Source organism: Cydia amplana, chromosome 25 (assembly GCF_948474715.1).
Source record: "Cydia amplana chromosome 25, ilCydAmpl1.1, whole genome shotgun sequence".
In the NCBI taxonomy this organism is placed as follows: Eukaryota; Metazoa; Arthropoda; class Insecta; order Lepidoptera; family Tortricidae; genus Cydia; species Cydia amplana.
The window spans coordinates 1041254-1058724 of NC_086093.1; the positions used below are offsets into that span (position 1 = coordinate 1041254).

At 39.0% G+C, this 17471-nt stretch overlaps 1 protein-coding gene across 1 annotated transcript; it reads left to right on the forward strand.

The window, feature by feature from the left end:
• Nucleotides 1-133: 133 nt before the first annotated feature.
• Nucleotides 134-15266, forward strand: LOC134659757 (zinc finger protein 37 homolog). The gene is made up of 6 exons (XM_063515450.1): nt 134-491; nt 1510-1675; nt 2549-2674; nt 4461-4652; nt 12520-12695; nt 14279-15266. The coding sequence occupies exons 1-6, from the start codon at nt 336-338 to the stop codon at nt 15218-15220; spliced, it is 1758 nt and encodes a 585-aa protein (XP_063371520.1). The 5' UTR covers nt 134-335; the 3' UTR covers nt 15221-15266.
• The last annotated feature ends 2205 nt before the right edge of the window (nt 15267-17471 follow it).

Below are 17471 nucleotides of genomic sequence, written 5' to 3' on the forward strand. Positions count from 1 at the left end.
ACGCCATCTTGCACATTTTTTTTAATCTTTTTTTTTAAACTACAGATAAAGCAAAACTTCAAAACGAAATACAGTCGATTGTACTAGGTCCATAATCGAAATAATCGAGCTGCAACGCTGCATACCAAAGCAATAACGAAACGCAATTGGTTATTGACATTTTGGCGTGTAGCGAAGCTTTCGGCAATGAATGTAGCGTTTTTATCACATAAAATGTATTTATAATAGTTTTTAAGCCATTTTAATTACACAATATGTATGGATATTACATTAGTGACCACTATAAACGGCCCTAAATAGTTTTAAAGTGAGAATAAGACGGTGAAAAGTTAAAAATGAGTGTCCAAAAGAATAACGGGCCCATCATAGACCCTGCTTTGTGTAGATGCTGCCGAGCTATAAAGAAATGTAGGGTCCTAACGGCTGAATATAACTGGATGGGCAAGAAGGAAGTATACGCCGACATGGTCATGGATTGCTATGGTATATTGGTGAGTAGGTTTTCTTCCTGAACTATCAATATAAATAAATAGTCTTGATATAATTTCACGTTGAACAACATTAAAATAATCCTATTAATAAAAATTTGTCATCATCATCAAGCCTATTGTATTATAATTTATTAGATTCTTGAAATGCCATTGGGTAAATAGGCGAAAACATACAAACAAACAGAACTGGTGGGTGACTTTGTGATACATAGATTACAATCTATTGATAAGGCAAGAATTCCTTGATAAATATTGATTACTACAAACTAGATACACTATCAATAAATACTATTTATGCAATATTATATGCACATACATTATAACATTATGCTATGATTATCTAGGTAGGCTATTCAAAATAGTCCCCCCCTACTCCCCCTAGTCCATCAGCTGGTGACGCCCTTGCCTTTGCTTGTTTGATACATGGCTTGGGTAGACAACAGGTTAATAATTTCAATATTTTTCCAGTTCATTATGATACTTTGCTAATTTTTAGGGTTCCGTACCCAAAGGGTAAAAACGGGACCCTATTACTAAGACTCCGCTGTCCGTCCGTCCGTCCATCCGTCCGTCCGTCCGTCCGCTGTCCGTCTGTCACCAGGCTGTATCTCACGAACCGTGATAGCTAAAGTCTATTTTTTTATTCGGTAGACTAAAATGACATTTCATAGTATGAACATCATGTGTCATTTCATACTAAAAATGTCATTTTAGTCTACCGAATAAAAAAATTGACTTTAGACAGTTGAAATTTTCACAGATGATGTATTTCTGTTGCCGCTATAACAACAAATACTAAAAACAGAATAAAATAAAGATTTAAGTGGGGCTCCCATACAACAAATGTGATTTTTGACCGAAGTTAAGCAACGTCGGGCGGGGTCAGCACTTGGATGGGTGACCGTTTTTTTGCTTGTTTTGCTCTATTTTTTGTTGATGGTGCGGAACCCTCCGTGCGCGAGTCCGACTCGCACTTGGCCGGTTTTTAACCTGCTTAACTAGTTTATCTTTATTCCAGTTATCTCACGTGGATGACAATGAAAAAGACTCAGGCGTGTGCGCGACGTGCGTGGTGCGCCTGCGCGAAGCCATAGCGTTCCGGCGCCAGGTGCTGCAATGCGAGGAGCTGTTCCTGCAGGCGAAGCTGGCTCCGCCCGAGGAGGACACCAATAATATTAACTATGGTCTCTCTCTCTCTCTTTAGCCCTTTTCTATCCTTCGGGTGTAGGCCTCCTTCATTCTTCGCCATTCGTCCCGGTTCTGTGCAACCTGGAGCCATCTCATCCCCGCAGCCCTTTTGATGTCGTCTTCCCAACGCATATTGGGTCTACTTGGAGGACGTTCTTCCCCCCATGGTCGCCACTCGAGTATTCTTTTACTCCACAAGTCCTTTCGTGCCATATGACCAACCCATTCCCACTTCAAACTGGCTACGCGTTTTACAACATCCGTGACCTTGCTCTGCTGTCTCAGCCACTCATTCGTTTTACGGTCTCTCAATGTGATCCCCACCAGTTTTCTCTCTAGCGCCCGCGCCATTGTAAAGTTTGTTGACATGAGATATTAACTATGGTAAGAGTTAATATCTCATGTCAACAAACTTTACAATGCAAGACACTCAAATCTATTTAATACCCTGGATATACAGACGCCATCAGATGTATTTGAGCCAAAATTAAGAAATAGAAAACTTTTTTTTACCGTATTTGTGTGTGTAAGAGTGATTTCTGGGTAGACAACACTATTCGCACGCGCGCAGGTCGAAGAACGCATTACATTGTGTACTTGGGTATTAAATGCACTGGAACTGTTTTATAATCTTTGACTCTTAGTATGTATGTATGATTGTACGTGACATACGTGGCGTGGTAACTTGGTAGTCTACCAACTTGGTAGAAGCCATCAAATTGGTGAATGAGATTATGTCAATCGATTCTTTTATATGTCATCTTTAAAGAATTAATCTAAGTAGGTTCAAAGTTGAAAGAGGAGGTATTTTCCAAACATTTTGCTTCTTTACTTGTCCTTAATATTTATTTATTTTCTTCCTTTTCCAGAAAACAAACTAAAGAAGCTAGAGCTTGAAAACATAGAGCTGAAAACTGAGCCGAGGGACTACAACAGCGACCACAACTCCGGGGAAAACCATGACGACGCACTACACACTTATAGCGATGATGAAGGTATAGACTAAACGTCTGCTAAGTTAATCAGCTGATGATCGTCGTTTGTCCCTCTCTATGGCATGACAGATAGGGACAAATGACGATCATCAACTGATTAAGTTAGCAGCCGTTTATGAATAACGCCATAATTCTGTTACCTCCACGTTTCGAACGCCTCATTTTTCCTGGACCACAGAAATGTTGCGCTTTTAAGAGAAAAGTTTAGGGGATCATCCATTAATTACGTCACACGAATTTCTAGGTTTTTTTACCCCTCCCCCTCCTTGTCACACTTGGTCACATTTTGCAAAACCCTCCCCCCCTGGTGTGACGTCACATTTTAGGCAATTTTGTTTTCAACGAAATCGACAATATTAACTCGGCATTATTTATTATAAAAAAATATTTTTGATATATATTAGTAATTTTATGACACAACGAAAGTTACATCCAAAATCTCATTATTTAACTGTACAGCGAATAAAAAATTTTCGGTTACTGATGAAGTTAAAGTGACATCACAATGTTTGTGACTCCCCCCTCCCCCATGTCACAACATGTCACTTTTTCTTGACCCCCTCCCTCCCCCTGAACGTGTGACGTAATTAATGGATGACCCCTAGGCAGTATGGCTTATACTCGTCCATACAAAAAGAGAAAGCGTTTTTCCACTTGACACAACGAAAAATAAGGTTCATAGGTTTTCCTCCATTCAAAATTTGCAATAGGTACAATTTTATTTTTACCTAGAACATATTATGCTGAAGCGATCGACATCAAAATCAAAGTGATTTGTTAAGATTTAGTTAGTGGAAAACGTTTTGTCCCGGAATGGAAATTGTATGAAAAAAAGTGTCTACTGTCAGTAGCCATATTTCCCACTTAAGCGCAATTTTAATATGTTTTGTAGGTATATACGATATTTTTTATAAGTTTCAAGGCGTTTGACAATAGAGTCGTGTTCAGATACTTGTGAGCGCCTTGGCCGCTCTGATATATCTGATGGCGACTACGTCTAGCCTTCGCCTAAAATTTGCTTAATAATTTTGACGACTGGTCTGGCCTAGTGGGTAGGGTAGGGCTGCCTCTTAAACCGCGGTCCTGGGTTCGAATCCCGGTGAGGGCATTTATTTGTGTGATGAGCACAGATATTTGTTCCAGAGTCCTGGGTGTTTTCTATGTGTGTATGTATTTGTATATTATATGTATATACACCGTGTTTTTATTGAATTCCGTTAACTTCGGGGTATGGTTAAGTACGTTTAAGAGAACTAAATGGCATAGTTAATTTTAAAAAAAAAATTTTTTTTTTGTTTTTTTTTACAAAAAAAAATATGTTTAAAAACTAATTAAATGTAGCATATAGCGTTTTTGTAACACGGGCATTACATTTAACTCAACCAAACAATTGAAATCTGTGACATATCAATGTCATTTCGAACATCGATCGACCGAGATTGTACCTAAGTTTAGTAGCAAATGCATGAACTCATTCTAAACACTAATCAATATGTAAACCGGCCCTAAGGCAAGTGTACACGCTTGTAGAGGCCTTATAGGAAAAAAATAAATTATTGATTATCTCCGAAATGGAGTTAATTAGAATATCGGTGTCTTTGAGAAAGTTACTTGATTTAAGCTCAGGAATGCACCCTTGAATTTAACGGAAATAAAAAAAAAACACGGTGTATAGTTTTCTGAGTACCCACAACACAAGCCTTCTTGAGCTTACCGTGTCAATCTGTGTAAGAATGTCCTATAATATTTGTTTATTTATTAATAAAAACTTTTTATTTTATTACAGACAACAAACCCCTAAAACCCGAGTCAAAACCCGAGGACCTGCCCCTAAAAGACTCCGAAGTAAAGAGCGAAGACTCCGAGGACTACAACGGGAGCTCCAGCGACTCCGACGAGCCCATCAAGAAGAAAGCCAAAAGGAAGAAGAAGACAAACGGGAAAGAAAAGAAGAAAACGGCTAAGAAGCAGAAAGCAGGTAAGCTTTCAAAATATGTGACGAGTTTGTTGCCGGTCCCATATTGGGATACCCTCCTCTAATAGGGAATATTATGCGAAACGACAGAATAAGTAATAGTATTATCATACAGAACGGCCGCGCACCGCCCCGCCCCGACTCGCATTACCTCGCCCCGCGCTCGCCCCGCGACTGCAATCTGACGGACTTCTGGCGTACTCTCAGTACAGCGACTTACCCACACATACACAATGACGCGTGTACAGACGTGCCGTGCACACATATAAACGCAAATCATTTTTGATGTATGGCGTGTCCGCCCTGCGGCGAAACTCTGCGTTGGGGGCGCTACTCTACCGCAAACGAGAGAGTCGAAATTTTGTTATCTAACCTCTCTATAACTCTTGCATATTCGAGCGATAAAGAGGCAGATAGCTGAGTTTCGATTTCGCGTTTCCCGGCAGGCCCTTTGTAAACAAACCGCCTTGATGTATCAACGTCGTATTTGATTGTCTGTGAAAACTTGTCAAAAAACAGTAACAAGGTACAGTATGTAATAAGTTACTCTATGGTATACTTACGTCGCTAGTACTGCACTCTGGCGGCAAAACATTGCAGTAATACTCCCTATTGAGGGGGGATTTAAATCTTCTCGGGGCAGAGGTGTGGGGTTAATATGCCTACTTCGCTACACCATATAAAACAAAGTCCCCCGCCGCGTCTGTCTGTTTGTGTGTATGTTCGTCCGCGATAAACTAAAACACTACTGAACGGATTTTCATGCGGTGATTCTTGAGAAAGGTTTATGTGTATAGTTTGTTAAGGTTTTGTGTAACCCGTGCGAAGCCGGGGCGGGTCGCTAGTGAAGAATAAACTAGAGTCAGGCAGAGCTCTCTGCACCGTGTTTGATATGTAGAGTGTGAAACTGTGAGGTTTAAAATAACACTTGCACACTCTGTGCTATCAATCACGGTGCAGACTTAACTTAGCCTGACTATCTTTGTCTTACTAGTTTGTCTTTGAGTATATGTGGCTTTCCATGACAGTAGGGTCCTTATAGCACATCGTAACTGGTGAATTTCCAATATGTTTTCTCCGGTAGCCGTTTAAGAAGTGTAACGCGCTTACGGTAGATGTCGCTAGTCCCCTAGACCCATATGGTGGAAAGATTCGCTGGCTATGGATGAGGTCTTGATGGCTCAGTTGGCAGAGCGCTGGAGTATCGATCCAGAGGCCGTGAGTGCAAGTCTCACAAAAGGCAGTAACATTTCCACTTTTAATTTATTCTAAGCTTAATAGCATCGTTCGCAGACGTTTCTGCTTGTTAAACAAGTAAAGGTTTTTATTTATTTTCTTTTGCGCTCTGACAGTTATGCTATTTCCTTTATTTGTCATCAAACTTAGGTCATTTTATAATATGGAATATGGATATAAAAATAAAATTATAAAACACGTACAAAAACAATACAAAATACTTATAAACATAGTATAAAAAACCTCCTTAGTGTGCCGCTATTTCTTGTTAAGTGTGTATATTGCGTGTCTACATATAAGGATATATCTGTAACAGGGATGTTGCGGATGCAGATTTTTCGACATCCGCGGATGCGGATGCGGATTTATAAAGGCTCACATCATGCGGATGCGAATGCGAATGCGGATGTCAAGATAGGTACATAAAAAATGTCAAATATTACATTTTAGTAATTTTTATTTCAAAAAACCGGCCAAGTGCGAGTCGGTCTCGCGTTCCAAGGGTTCCGTACATTAAGTCCCACTCACGCTTGACTGCTCATTTCTAATAGGTTTTTTGGTTAATGACTAAATTACCTAGCAGTCTAGCACTTACGCCGATGCTAAGACGTTCCTGTACCGACCTGTTCCACATCCGCATTAAACTCCGCATCGATTTTATGCGGATGCAGATGCGGATGTTGAAAATAATGCGGAAGTTCCGCGGTTGCGGATGCGGATATTCGCAACATCCCTGCTCTGTAACTAATATAATAACAAATATATTTACAACTAACCTCTACTAAGACTTCTTGTAGTAAGAGAACAAGATTTACTTTTGTTTTGCACAGACACCGACCAATCCGATGGCACAGAAACATCACAACCCGCACTGCTCACCGAAGAGATTCACATCAAAGATGAAATCCATATCGAATACTCCGAAGACTCCACCGATGAATGTTTAGAACTAGAAGTACCCGTCGATGAGTCCGGGCAGTCTAAAAAGAAGAGGCGATGGATCCGGGACAGGAGCGATGGTGAAACGGAGTACCAACATTTATGCAAAGAGAGCGATGATATATTTTATGAACATATGAACATGTCTAAGGCGTCTTTTGAGGAGTTACATAGTATGGTGGAACTGCTTATTGAGAAAACTGATACGAATTTTAGAAAATGCATATCGACGAGAGAGAGATTGGCAATTTGCATAAGGTATGTATAGTAAAAAAAAAATTTCTTCGCGTTATCCCGGCATTTTGCCACGCAGCGTCCGCTTGACAACTAATCCCAAGAATTGATGTAGGCTCTAGTTTTTACGAAAGCGACTCCCATCTGACCTTCCAACCCAGGGAAAGTAGGCCTTGTTGGGATTAGTCCGGTTTCATCACGATGTTTTCTTTCACCAAAGGGTATGTATAGTTAAGTAGACACTTATAGCACAGGTTTATGTTATATTTATTGAAGCAAAGCCCCTCAACCTTCAAGAAAAGAGCGTACTCCCATCTTAAAGGCCGGCAACGCACTTACAACCCCTCTTGTGTTGCGGGTGTCATGCCAAATGTTATAATAGTACGTGTTTAATCATCCAGTAACTTCCAGTAACTTTATACATACCTATAGCGTTTGCGTCAAATCCGGTAGTTCTGATTTTTTGCAGACTTATTTATGATGTTGGCCCAATAAATAATCCAAGTTTGAGACCTCGAGCGCCGATCGCAACTTTGTCAAAAATCGAAATGACCGCGTAAATTTCGGTTTCTTTTTTGATTTGGGCGATTATAACCCTAAAGGACTAATTTTTGATAGTACATTTAAAGACGTTTTAAAAGTAAACTGAATTTGCTACAATACGAGACTAGAATTGTCTCAGTAGACCCAATAGTTTCCGATATAAAGTCTTTCAAATTTTCTCATCTCATGTCTCACATATTTAGTTACAAATTTTATTCTGTAGGGGGAGGCAGCTGACCCCCCCCCCCCCCCCCTCCCTGCAACTTCCTGGCGACGCTCTTGCAATCGCAACCGCCCCATCCGTTCACCTGGCCCCTGTTTCACCATGGTGACAGGTGGGATAATTATAAAACATCACTGTTGCTGACGTCACAGGCATCCATGGTCTACGGTTACCGCTTACCATCGGACGGGCCGTATTCCTGTTTGCCACCATCATTGTATTACTTAAAAATACTTTATTATATTGGCAAAAAACAGATATTTCTTTTGCGAAGCTTATGACAATTGTCACATGATTTAAAAGAATTTTCAGTAATTAATTCTTGACAGGAAATGAGTTCTGTGTCGGCGTTTCGTGACAATTGTCGTGTTTCTTGTGACAATTGTCATTAGCTTCTCACCACCACTTGTCACCATGGGAGCGTTCAAGTATTACGTAACGCAATTTTTGTACATTTTTTGACCCCCCCTAACTTTTTTCTGTACCCCCCCCCCCCTAGTAAAACGTTACGTAACCACCAAGTGACCATTTTTTTACCTAAAGGCCACAATTATGTGGCGTAAAGTACCGGAAAGTCGCTAAAATACGTTTGTTATTGTTTTAATCGCGTTAATATTATTAAAAACAATGTTACGTAACGCGTAGTTCAAACACCCCCTCCCGCCCCTGTAACGCATCGTAACGTTTTACAAGACCCCCCCCCCCCCCCCCCCCAAATTCGTTACGTAATACTTGAACGCTCCCCATGGTGAAATAGGGGCCTGGCAAAGGATCTGTATTTTTTTTTTTTCGTTAGCCTATTAGTGTGTCCCAAAGGTGCAAAGGCGTCCCCTCTTTCCCGCCACTTGACTCTGTCCAATGCACTAAATGTATTTATATAGGTAGGAATATTTTCTACATTTATTCCTCCCTCATTTTCAGACACCTCCGCTCCGGACTGTCATTCAAAGATCTCTCAAACAAGTACAGGGTGGGCCGGACCACTGTGTCCGCCATCGTCAAGGACGTCTCCCGCGCCCTCTGGGGCACCCTGCAGCCAAACTACATGCCCGCTCCAAGGGAACATACGTGGAGACAAGCTGAGGCTGACTTCAAACAAATCTGCAAGTTCCCTAACTGTGTAGGTAGCGTAGGAGGCAGACATATCATTGCCAAACAGCTATCAGAAGACAAGAGATACAAAACAATACATCAGACAGAAGAATACCCGAGGGTCTCCGACAAAAATTGTCATAGAAGATTTGTAACCATAGCACTTTTAGCTGTCACCGATCCGTGTAACAAAATACTCGCGCTAGACATAGGCAACTATGCTAAAGACGGCATTAATATATTAGAAAACTCCAAGTTCTTTGCGAAGTATATGGATAAAAAAGATTTTTTACCATGGATACCGCTGCCCGGAGACACCGAGCCCTGTCCGTATGTCCTTATAACCGATGGAGCGTTCACAATTCGACATAATTTGCTAAGAGTCTTCCCGAGGACTCAAAATTTCACTCCGCAGAAGAAAATATTCAACCGGTATCTCGAGAAAGCTTGTACTGTGGATAAAACCTTTGAAATGCTCATGACATCCTGGACAGTTCTGCTCAGTCCCATGGAGACTCAGATAGACACAGCGGTCGCTATGCTCAAAGCAATATGCTGCTTACATAACTATGTTTTAGCGAAGCATGGTAAAACGCTTCCTTATGAAACATCAAAGAAAATTGTCAAAGGTGGAGCGAAGAAACTAAACGCTTTGAAACTATTCAAACCGACGAATCATAGGGCTTCTAATGTCGCTGTGGCTGTTCGAGACAGATTTTCTGCTTATTTCAACCGTTTGGAGCCAATTGATCTTACAGATGATCCGATCGAAGAGTTAGATCCAACTGGATCGACAGAAGCATCATTTAATGATCCAAATGAATCAATGACAGATGATTTCAATCAAACTACAGAGAAAACAAGTGTTGTTAATACAGATAAAATAGCAGAGTTAGTTCCAAGTGAATCGACAGAATCATTTAATGATCCAAATGAATCAATTAAAGATCATTTCAAGAGCCAAATGATTCCAGTTAAAAATGTTGTTGATAATAATGATAATACAGATACGGCGCAGTCAATTGAAATGTCTAATGTCTCTTTTGAAATGATAGTAGAACCAGTCAATGAGCCAAATGATTCCGCTACAGTGGAATCATTTAATGAACCAAATAATGATTCTGTTACAGTAGAATCATTAAATGAACCAAATAATGGTGCAAATAATGAGAGAAAGCACGATGATGATGAAAATGATGATTTTGAATCTATTAATGTTCTTATACATTCGGTTGGTGCTAGTAAATCATTCGATGATGTATTATAATTATTGATATGAATCAGTTTTAAATGAGGCATTATATAGCTATATTAAGAACGGATGATTAATTCACATGTATTTTACGACCTAAATTACGTGACACGTTATATCACTACATAGTATAAAACAAAGGCGCTTCCCGCTGTCTGTCTGTCCCTAGTCCCTATGTATGCTTAGATCTTTAAAACTACGCAACGGATTTTGACGCAGTTTTTTTTAATAGATAGAGTGATTCAAGAGGAAGGTTTATGTATAATTTGTTAACCCGTGCGAAGCCAGGGCGGGTCGCTAATTCTGTATAAAATCCTATTTTTTTGTAAGCAGAAATGTTGCACCGGGGTTGAGCAATGTTCGATAGCTCAGTTGATTAGAGCGGCCCGGTCTTAGAAGTTCAAACGGAGGTGATTTGTTCTATTTAATTAAAAATTGGATGAGTATAATCTGGCAAACCCATTTTGTCAGTAGAAAAAGGCGCGTAATTCAATTTTCTATGGGAGCACCAAATATTTTTTTATTTTGCCGCCTTTTTCTATCTAGATGCTAAGTGAAATGTCTAAGTGTCCTTAATGTATCATTTTGTTCACTTTAATTTGATTCTATTAGAGACTAGCAAGTAATACAGACTGTCAATCACTATACAAAGTCGTATGCCTAATTTAACACTTAAGCAGCTCACTAGATGGCGTTGCACATCTATTTCTATGTATAAGTGGCGCCATCTACATAATCCTCAGAAATAGACAGTTATTATTTTCATTTGTTATATAGGCATGAATATCGTATAATAGAAATGAATCGTTCTCGACATTTTGTGTCTGAATGTAATGAATGTATCACCATAGTAGAGTCTATCTAGGCAAATCCTGCACAGAGGTGATGACATGTGTCACCGTACCCAGGCTGTATGAAAAATGACTATAGTGACTAGTGTTACTGGGCCCACTTTGTATATTGTATGAGTGACAATTGACATAATTTCTTTAACTAATTTTTGCACATGTAATAAACACGAAATATTGTGGAACAATGTTTATTTATTTATATTTTTCAGTATTATTTTAATGTGAAATTATATTTGTGTTGAATTTTTTCTTACAAAACACAAGATTTAGGTAATAATTGAAATTTTCGTACGCTTAGTTCAGATACATGACATGACGGCCAAGGTGTTCGTAAACATATAAACACCTCAAACACCTCTATTGTCAGATATTTTTAAACACTTTGTTGCTCCGATATGTTTGACGGAGATTCCAGAAAATGTGATTATTTACATATTTTCCATTAACCTTTTGAACTCCACGCCTAATCCTGCGCGGCGTCATCGTGAACCTTGTCGGGATGCACGAAGGTTGATATTGGGCTGTAGCCGAGCGCGTCATTTCACGTCTTTGGCGGTCAAACGGTTAAATGTATCGAGCCATTCTCTAACAATCATGCATTGGTCTAAACCAGACATTTTTCATGGTAGGTATTTTAATTTTGTTTTATAAATAATGTTACACTTGGCGCCACTTGCACCAACCCACTAACCCGGGGTTAAAGCGTTAACCCAGTGTCAAATTGTACTGGTAACCATGGTAACTCCAGGTTTAACCGGTTAGTTAGTGAATGATGGAAGTGGCCCTTAGCCTTTTATTAGCCAGTAATTATGTACCACTTTAGCCTAGCCTCACTAGCCTGCGAAACTTGAGGTCCAGGGTTCGAATCCCCGTAAGGACATTTATTTTTTTGATGAGAATGGAGGTTACTTCCTGAGTTAGGGTTATTTCTATTAATTATTTTTCCATGTATTATACAGGAGGTTGGTAGGATTATTGGTAGGTTGGTAGGATTATTGGTAGGTTGTTTACACACTAACAATTATTTGGGTATTTTTATCACATAGATATCTAAATAAGGGTTTTTTTTCTACAAAAGCTTAAGTTTATAATGGATAATAAAATATAAAATTTCGTCTAAGACTAATATGGCTAAAAATTTTCAATAAAATGTACCTATCACCCCCTTAGAGCTTTCCACCTAGCTACAAGCAAATCTCGCCCTTACGGTAAGCGATAAAGTGGGACTTTTTACTAGACTTCGACACAGATTCGTCTAGCACCCATAATATAAACAAACGTATTTTTCAATTTTTTAACAAGCAGATACGTCTGCGAGCGATATTCCAAATTTAATATTAAAGGAAAAAATGGAATAAGTGCGATGTCCTGGTAGGCTTCCGTAGCTCAATTGGTTAAGAGCAACACACGGATTGTGGAGGATGCGGGTTCAAGTCCTGCCGGAAGCGTAACTTTTTCCATTTTTTCCTTTAATATAAAAACGTATTTTTTTTATTTTAGGTACCTCAGCGAAGAAAGCACCTAAAGTGATAAAGAAACCGCCTGTGGAAAAGAAAAACACATACGACAGGGACCTAGATTGTATGTCAGAAGAAAATCTACTCACCATCATAGAGTACTCGTACGTGTGTCCGTTCAAGAATAGGAGGAATAATTATTACTGCTTCTACTGTAAGGTATGTAGCATACATAGGTATATTACAGTAGATTGTCAGAAGAAAATCTACTCACCGTCATAGAGTACTCAAGTTATACTCTACATACGAGGGGTGTTCAAAATATTCTCGGTATGAGAATGAAAACAAACAAGTACGAAAAGTTTGATATTTTTATTTTTCAATATACTCCCCCCCTATGTTCATACACTTAAAAGATCGATCAATTATTTTTTTTAATCCCTCGTAAAAATATTTTTTATCTTTCGTGTAAAAATGCTCCTCCACTGCCGCCTTCAATGCTTCATCGTCAGAAAATTTATTTCCACGCAGATCCTTTTTAAGATTGGGGAGCAAAAAGAAGTCGCTGGGGGCTAAGTCCGGACTATACGGTGGGTGAGTAACAGTTTTAAACCCACATTCAACAATAGCTGCCTTGGCAATATGAGCAGTATGGACGGGGGCGTTGTCATGCAGAAGCAGAATACCTTTGGTTAACTTTCCTCGCCTCTTTTCTTTAATTACATCCTTTAATTGACGTAGAATGTTAGCGTAGTACTGTCCTGTGATATTTACACCTTTTTCTTTATAATCGATTAGTAATACTCCTTCACAATCCCAAAATATCGTGGCCATGACCTTGCCAGCTGAAGGGATGACCTTGAACTTCTTGGGATGAGCTGAACCCTTAATGTGCCACTGCATGGACTCTTGTTTACTCTCTGGGTCATAATGATGAACCCAGGTTTCATCTCCAGTAACTATTCTTTGCAGCACCTCATCAGGATTTTCACCGCACAGGTCAATAAAATCGGAACAACAAGCTACACGCATGTCTTTTTGAAGCCGAGTCAGCATTCGCGGAACCCATCTTGCACTTACTTTTGACATATTAAGATGGTCATGTATAATATCATGTACGGTACCAATAGAGAGATTGGTTACTTGTGCTATAGATTTTACCTTCACTCGACCATCTTCCAATATAAGTTTTTCCACTTTATCAATATTTTCTTGTGAAGTAGCTACTACAGGCCGGCCAGGTCTAGGGTCATCTTCAATACTCTCCCTTCCGCGTTTAAACTCGCTTGACCACTTTTGAATGGTAGATAAAGAAGGAGCAGACTCACGGTAAACACAATCCATTTCCTCTTTTATGGTTTTTTGATTTTTACCCTGTTTTGTCAAGAATTTTATCACGCATCGATGTTCTAATTTAGTTAACATTGTCAATTCGCACATGATGTTCATGTTTGTTCAGCAATTGCAGAAAAACAAAAGACTATCTCGGTTCGAATTATACTTTTTTTTAATGTCAATGAATAAACCTTAGCGGCCAGTAACGAAAGAAATTTTAGAAGAGGTCGTAAGATATCAATACCGAGAATATTTTGAACGCCCCTCGTATGTGGCCATTTCTTAACACATTCTGTGCCGAAAACCCGACTATCGGGTATTTTATGATTTCGTTCCCAGGCCGGACGACCCGATAGTCGGGATCCTGGTACTACAGCTTTATATGGAGATTTTTTTGTGGCCTGACGCGGATGTCTTGTTTGGCTGGGTGGCAATGAATGCGTTAAATAAACAGATTTTATTTCTAGGACTACTACGCCAAACCAGAGGACCTCCGAGCGCACACCGTCTCCCACGACACGAAACCATTCCAGCTCCTGATGGGTTACAAAAAAATGCCCAAAATCGACATCACCCGCATCGACTGCCGCCTCTGCACCACCAAGATCGACGACCTGACCACCTTCAAACAACACATAGACCAAATACACGGCAAAAAGATATACTTCGAGGCACCGGACAAAATGTTACTCTACCGTCTAACGTGGAACGACCTTGTATGTGTCATGTGCAGTGATGTGTTTGAGGATTTTAACGCTTTAAACACGCATATGGTCGAACATTTCAGCAATTACACTTGTGACATGTGCGGAATGTGCTTCTTAGAGAAACCTAGGTTGGACGCCCATTTGAAACGACATAAGGATGATGAAAGACACACTTGTGAGGTCTGCGGTAAGGTGTTCAAAAGTAATCACTATAAGGATATGCACGTGGATATTGTTCATAAGAAGAAGGCTATAATACGTTGTCCGCGTTGCGACGAGTGCTTCATGTCTTACGCTTTGAAAAATAAACATTTAACAGAAGCGCATGGACAGAAACGTACGTATCCTTGCAATTTATGCGATAAAATTTATAACAGACAGAAAACTTTAACCGAACATCAGCGTAGGAACCATCAGAAAGTCTTAAAACATCAGTGTGAGTATTGCGACCAGAGATTCTACTTACCATCCAGGCTGAAAGAGCATATGGCAACGCATACTGGGGAAAGAAACTTCCGTTGTGAGTACTGTGATAAAAGTTATCCCAGACTTAAATCTTTGCAGTATCATATACGGACGCATACGAACGACCGTCGGTACAGATGCCATATATGTGGGCAGGCCTTTATACAGAATGCCAGCTTGAAATCGCATATTAAGAGCCACCATCCTGAGTGCGATATTGAGCAATGCTATTTTTAAGTTTACACTTTGAATGGACTGCTTTAGTTGTCAACGTTTAGGTCAAAAATTTGTTCTTTAATATGAGTATCTAGGAATGTTCTTCTTGCAACAAAAAAGTATAAGTAACACGGCTTGCATGGGTCATAAATAGCAAGAAAGTTCATGTCTCTTCTGTGGATATAGCCAAATAATGGGGTACATCTTACCTGTATAATAGTGGGGGTCCTTTTTTGGTCCGTTCCTTTTATACCCTCTCTTATGTAACAAACCACGATGTGACGTAATAGTACATTACATACCTAGGGAGGTGAATTCGTGAATGCTCCAGATCGCAGGTGTTTGTGCATAAATAATAAATATGGGGCTTTACGCATTACCGCCCGTAGTTTGTCTAAAGTTTTACGTCTTTCCTTAGCCAGGAAGTGAGATTTTCTACTCGCGTAGCGGGGAGAAAATCCCATTTACCGGCCTAGGGTGACGTAAATAAATGAATTCTATTCTATTCTAAAATCATTAGATCATTACTTATCATAGTGACGCTTTGCTTACATACCTAAAGTTCTACATATTGAATAAAAGAAGGATCCAAATCCACTCAACTCAGGATACTATATGCACACAAGCTGTGAACCATTCCACTGATTCCACAGGAGTGACAACATGACTCGCATATCAAACATTTTTTAAGTATTCGTGCGAAGGGATATTTACTTTGAACAATAATTGTAATATAACATGCATTTGATATGATTAGTAAATTCGACTGGATTATTTTAATATTTATTTCTTAAAACTAGTGCCTACGTCAATTCTTTTGACGTAGGCCCCAGGATCCCACGAGCCGTGGCAAAAATGCCGGGACAACGCGAGGAAGATTTCTTAAATCTTTTCTGTTATACATGATTGAAAGCATAAACTAATGGTTACCTTATTTTTTGCTTTTAAAGACTGCTCTAAATACATCACAGTACTTATTTCACTCGTGGATAAAGTAATATTAGTCGCGAGTACAATGTTTGCAGTACTTTCCACGTCTTAGTATTATTTGTCTATGGTTTAATTTCTAACAAAGACAAGTCATAAAAGAGACTGTAAATTTACAATGTCGCGCGCTGCATTGTCCTTACTTCGCTTAGAGGTTTTCCACATATAAAAAACCGGCCAAGAGCATGTCGGGCTATGCCCAGTGTAGGTGTAGTTACCCGTCTGTCACAATAGACCTTGAATGGGTGCTATTTGTAAGTATCACGTACATAACAAGCAAAAAGGGAGTAGGTACCTTCACAGCGCTTTGTACGTCTTTTTACTATGAAGGGAAGACTTGCGATAACTCAAAAACGGCTGTACTGATCATGTCCGCTATAGTTTTCATTGAAAGTCTTTATTACACTTTAATTCACGATTTTTTACATATTTTTTGCTAAGGGGCACTTTTTTTTTCTTTTGGAGCAATTATTTCCGAAAATATTCACTTTATCAAAACAATATTGTTGAAGACCCCTGTTAGTTTTGAAAGACCTATTCAACGACAACCAACACCTTAGGGTTGAAGCGGTAAAAAAACATCCCCACTTGTAGGCGAGATGTAGAGATTACGACTTTGTGTAGATATTAACAGTCTTTATTATGTATTTGTCTTGAGCCATAGTGCTGCTACTAAATGTAAATTAATATGATATAATTTTAGATTATGAATTGGTTTTAAGTAGCCTTTTAATTTTAGTACTATGTTTAGTATGTTTATATTATTGCAAATATTCCGCCTAGATTTCATACAAACATGATAAAAAATAACTCGCAAGTTATGTCTTCAGGAAATACGTCATCTTAGGTACTGTAATTTACCATAGACAGAGTGAGATAAATAATAAGACGCGTAAAGAAAAAAAAACGCTTGACAACCCAGCCAGGGCGAATACGCGGGCCCGTATAGCGCCATCTACTTCAGCTGCCACATGAACTCCTAAAATATTTAACACTATTTGCGTCTTAGTATTCCTTTGTCTATGTCTCTGCTTTATATTTATTTTACAAATTTTACAATTTACATACGAGTATTTAATTTTTATTTATAAATGTATACATTGAATTGTTTTTAATTATAATGGGATTGAACAAAAATGGAATATGCGGTATAAAATGCAAATAAATGTTACTTGTTCCAGGTTTTTAATAATATAAAGGTTTTGAAAGTATTATTTTATTAAACACTATATTAGAGTATGTGCGGAAAGAGATAAGTCGTAGGACATAAGTTAAACCAATGAAT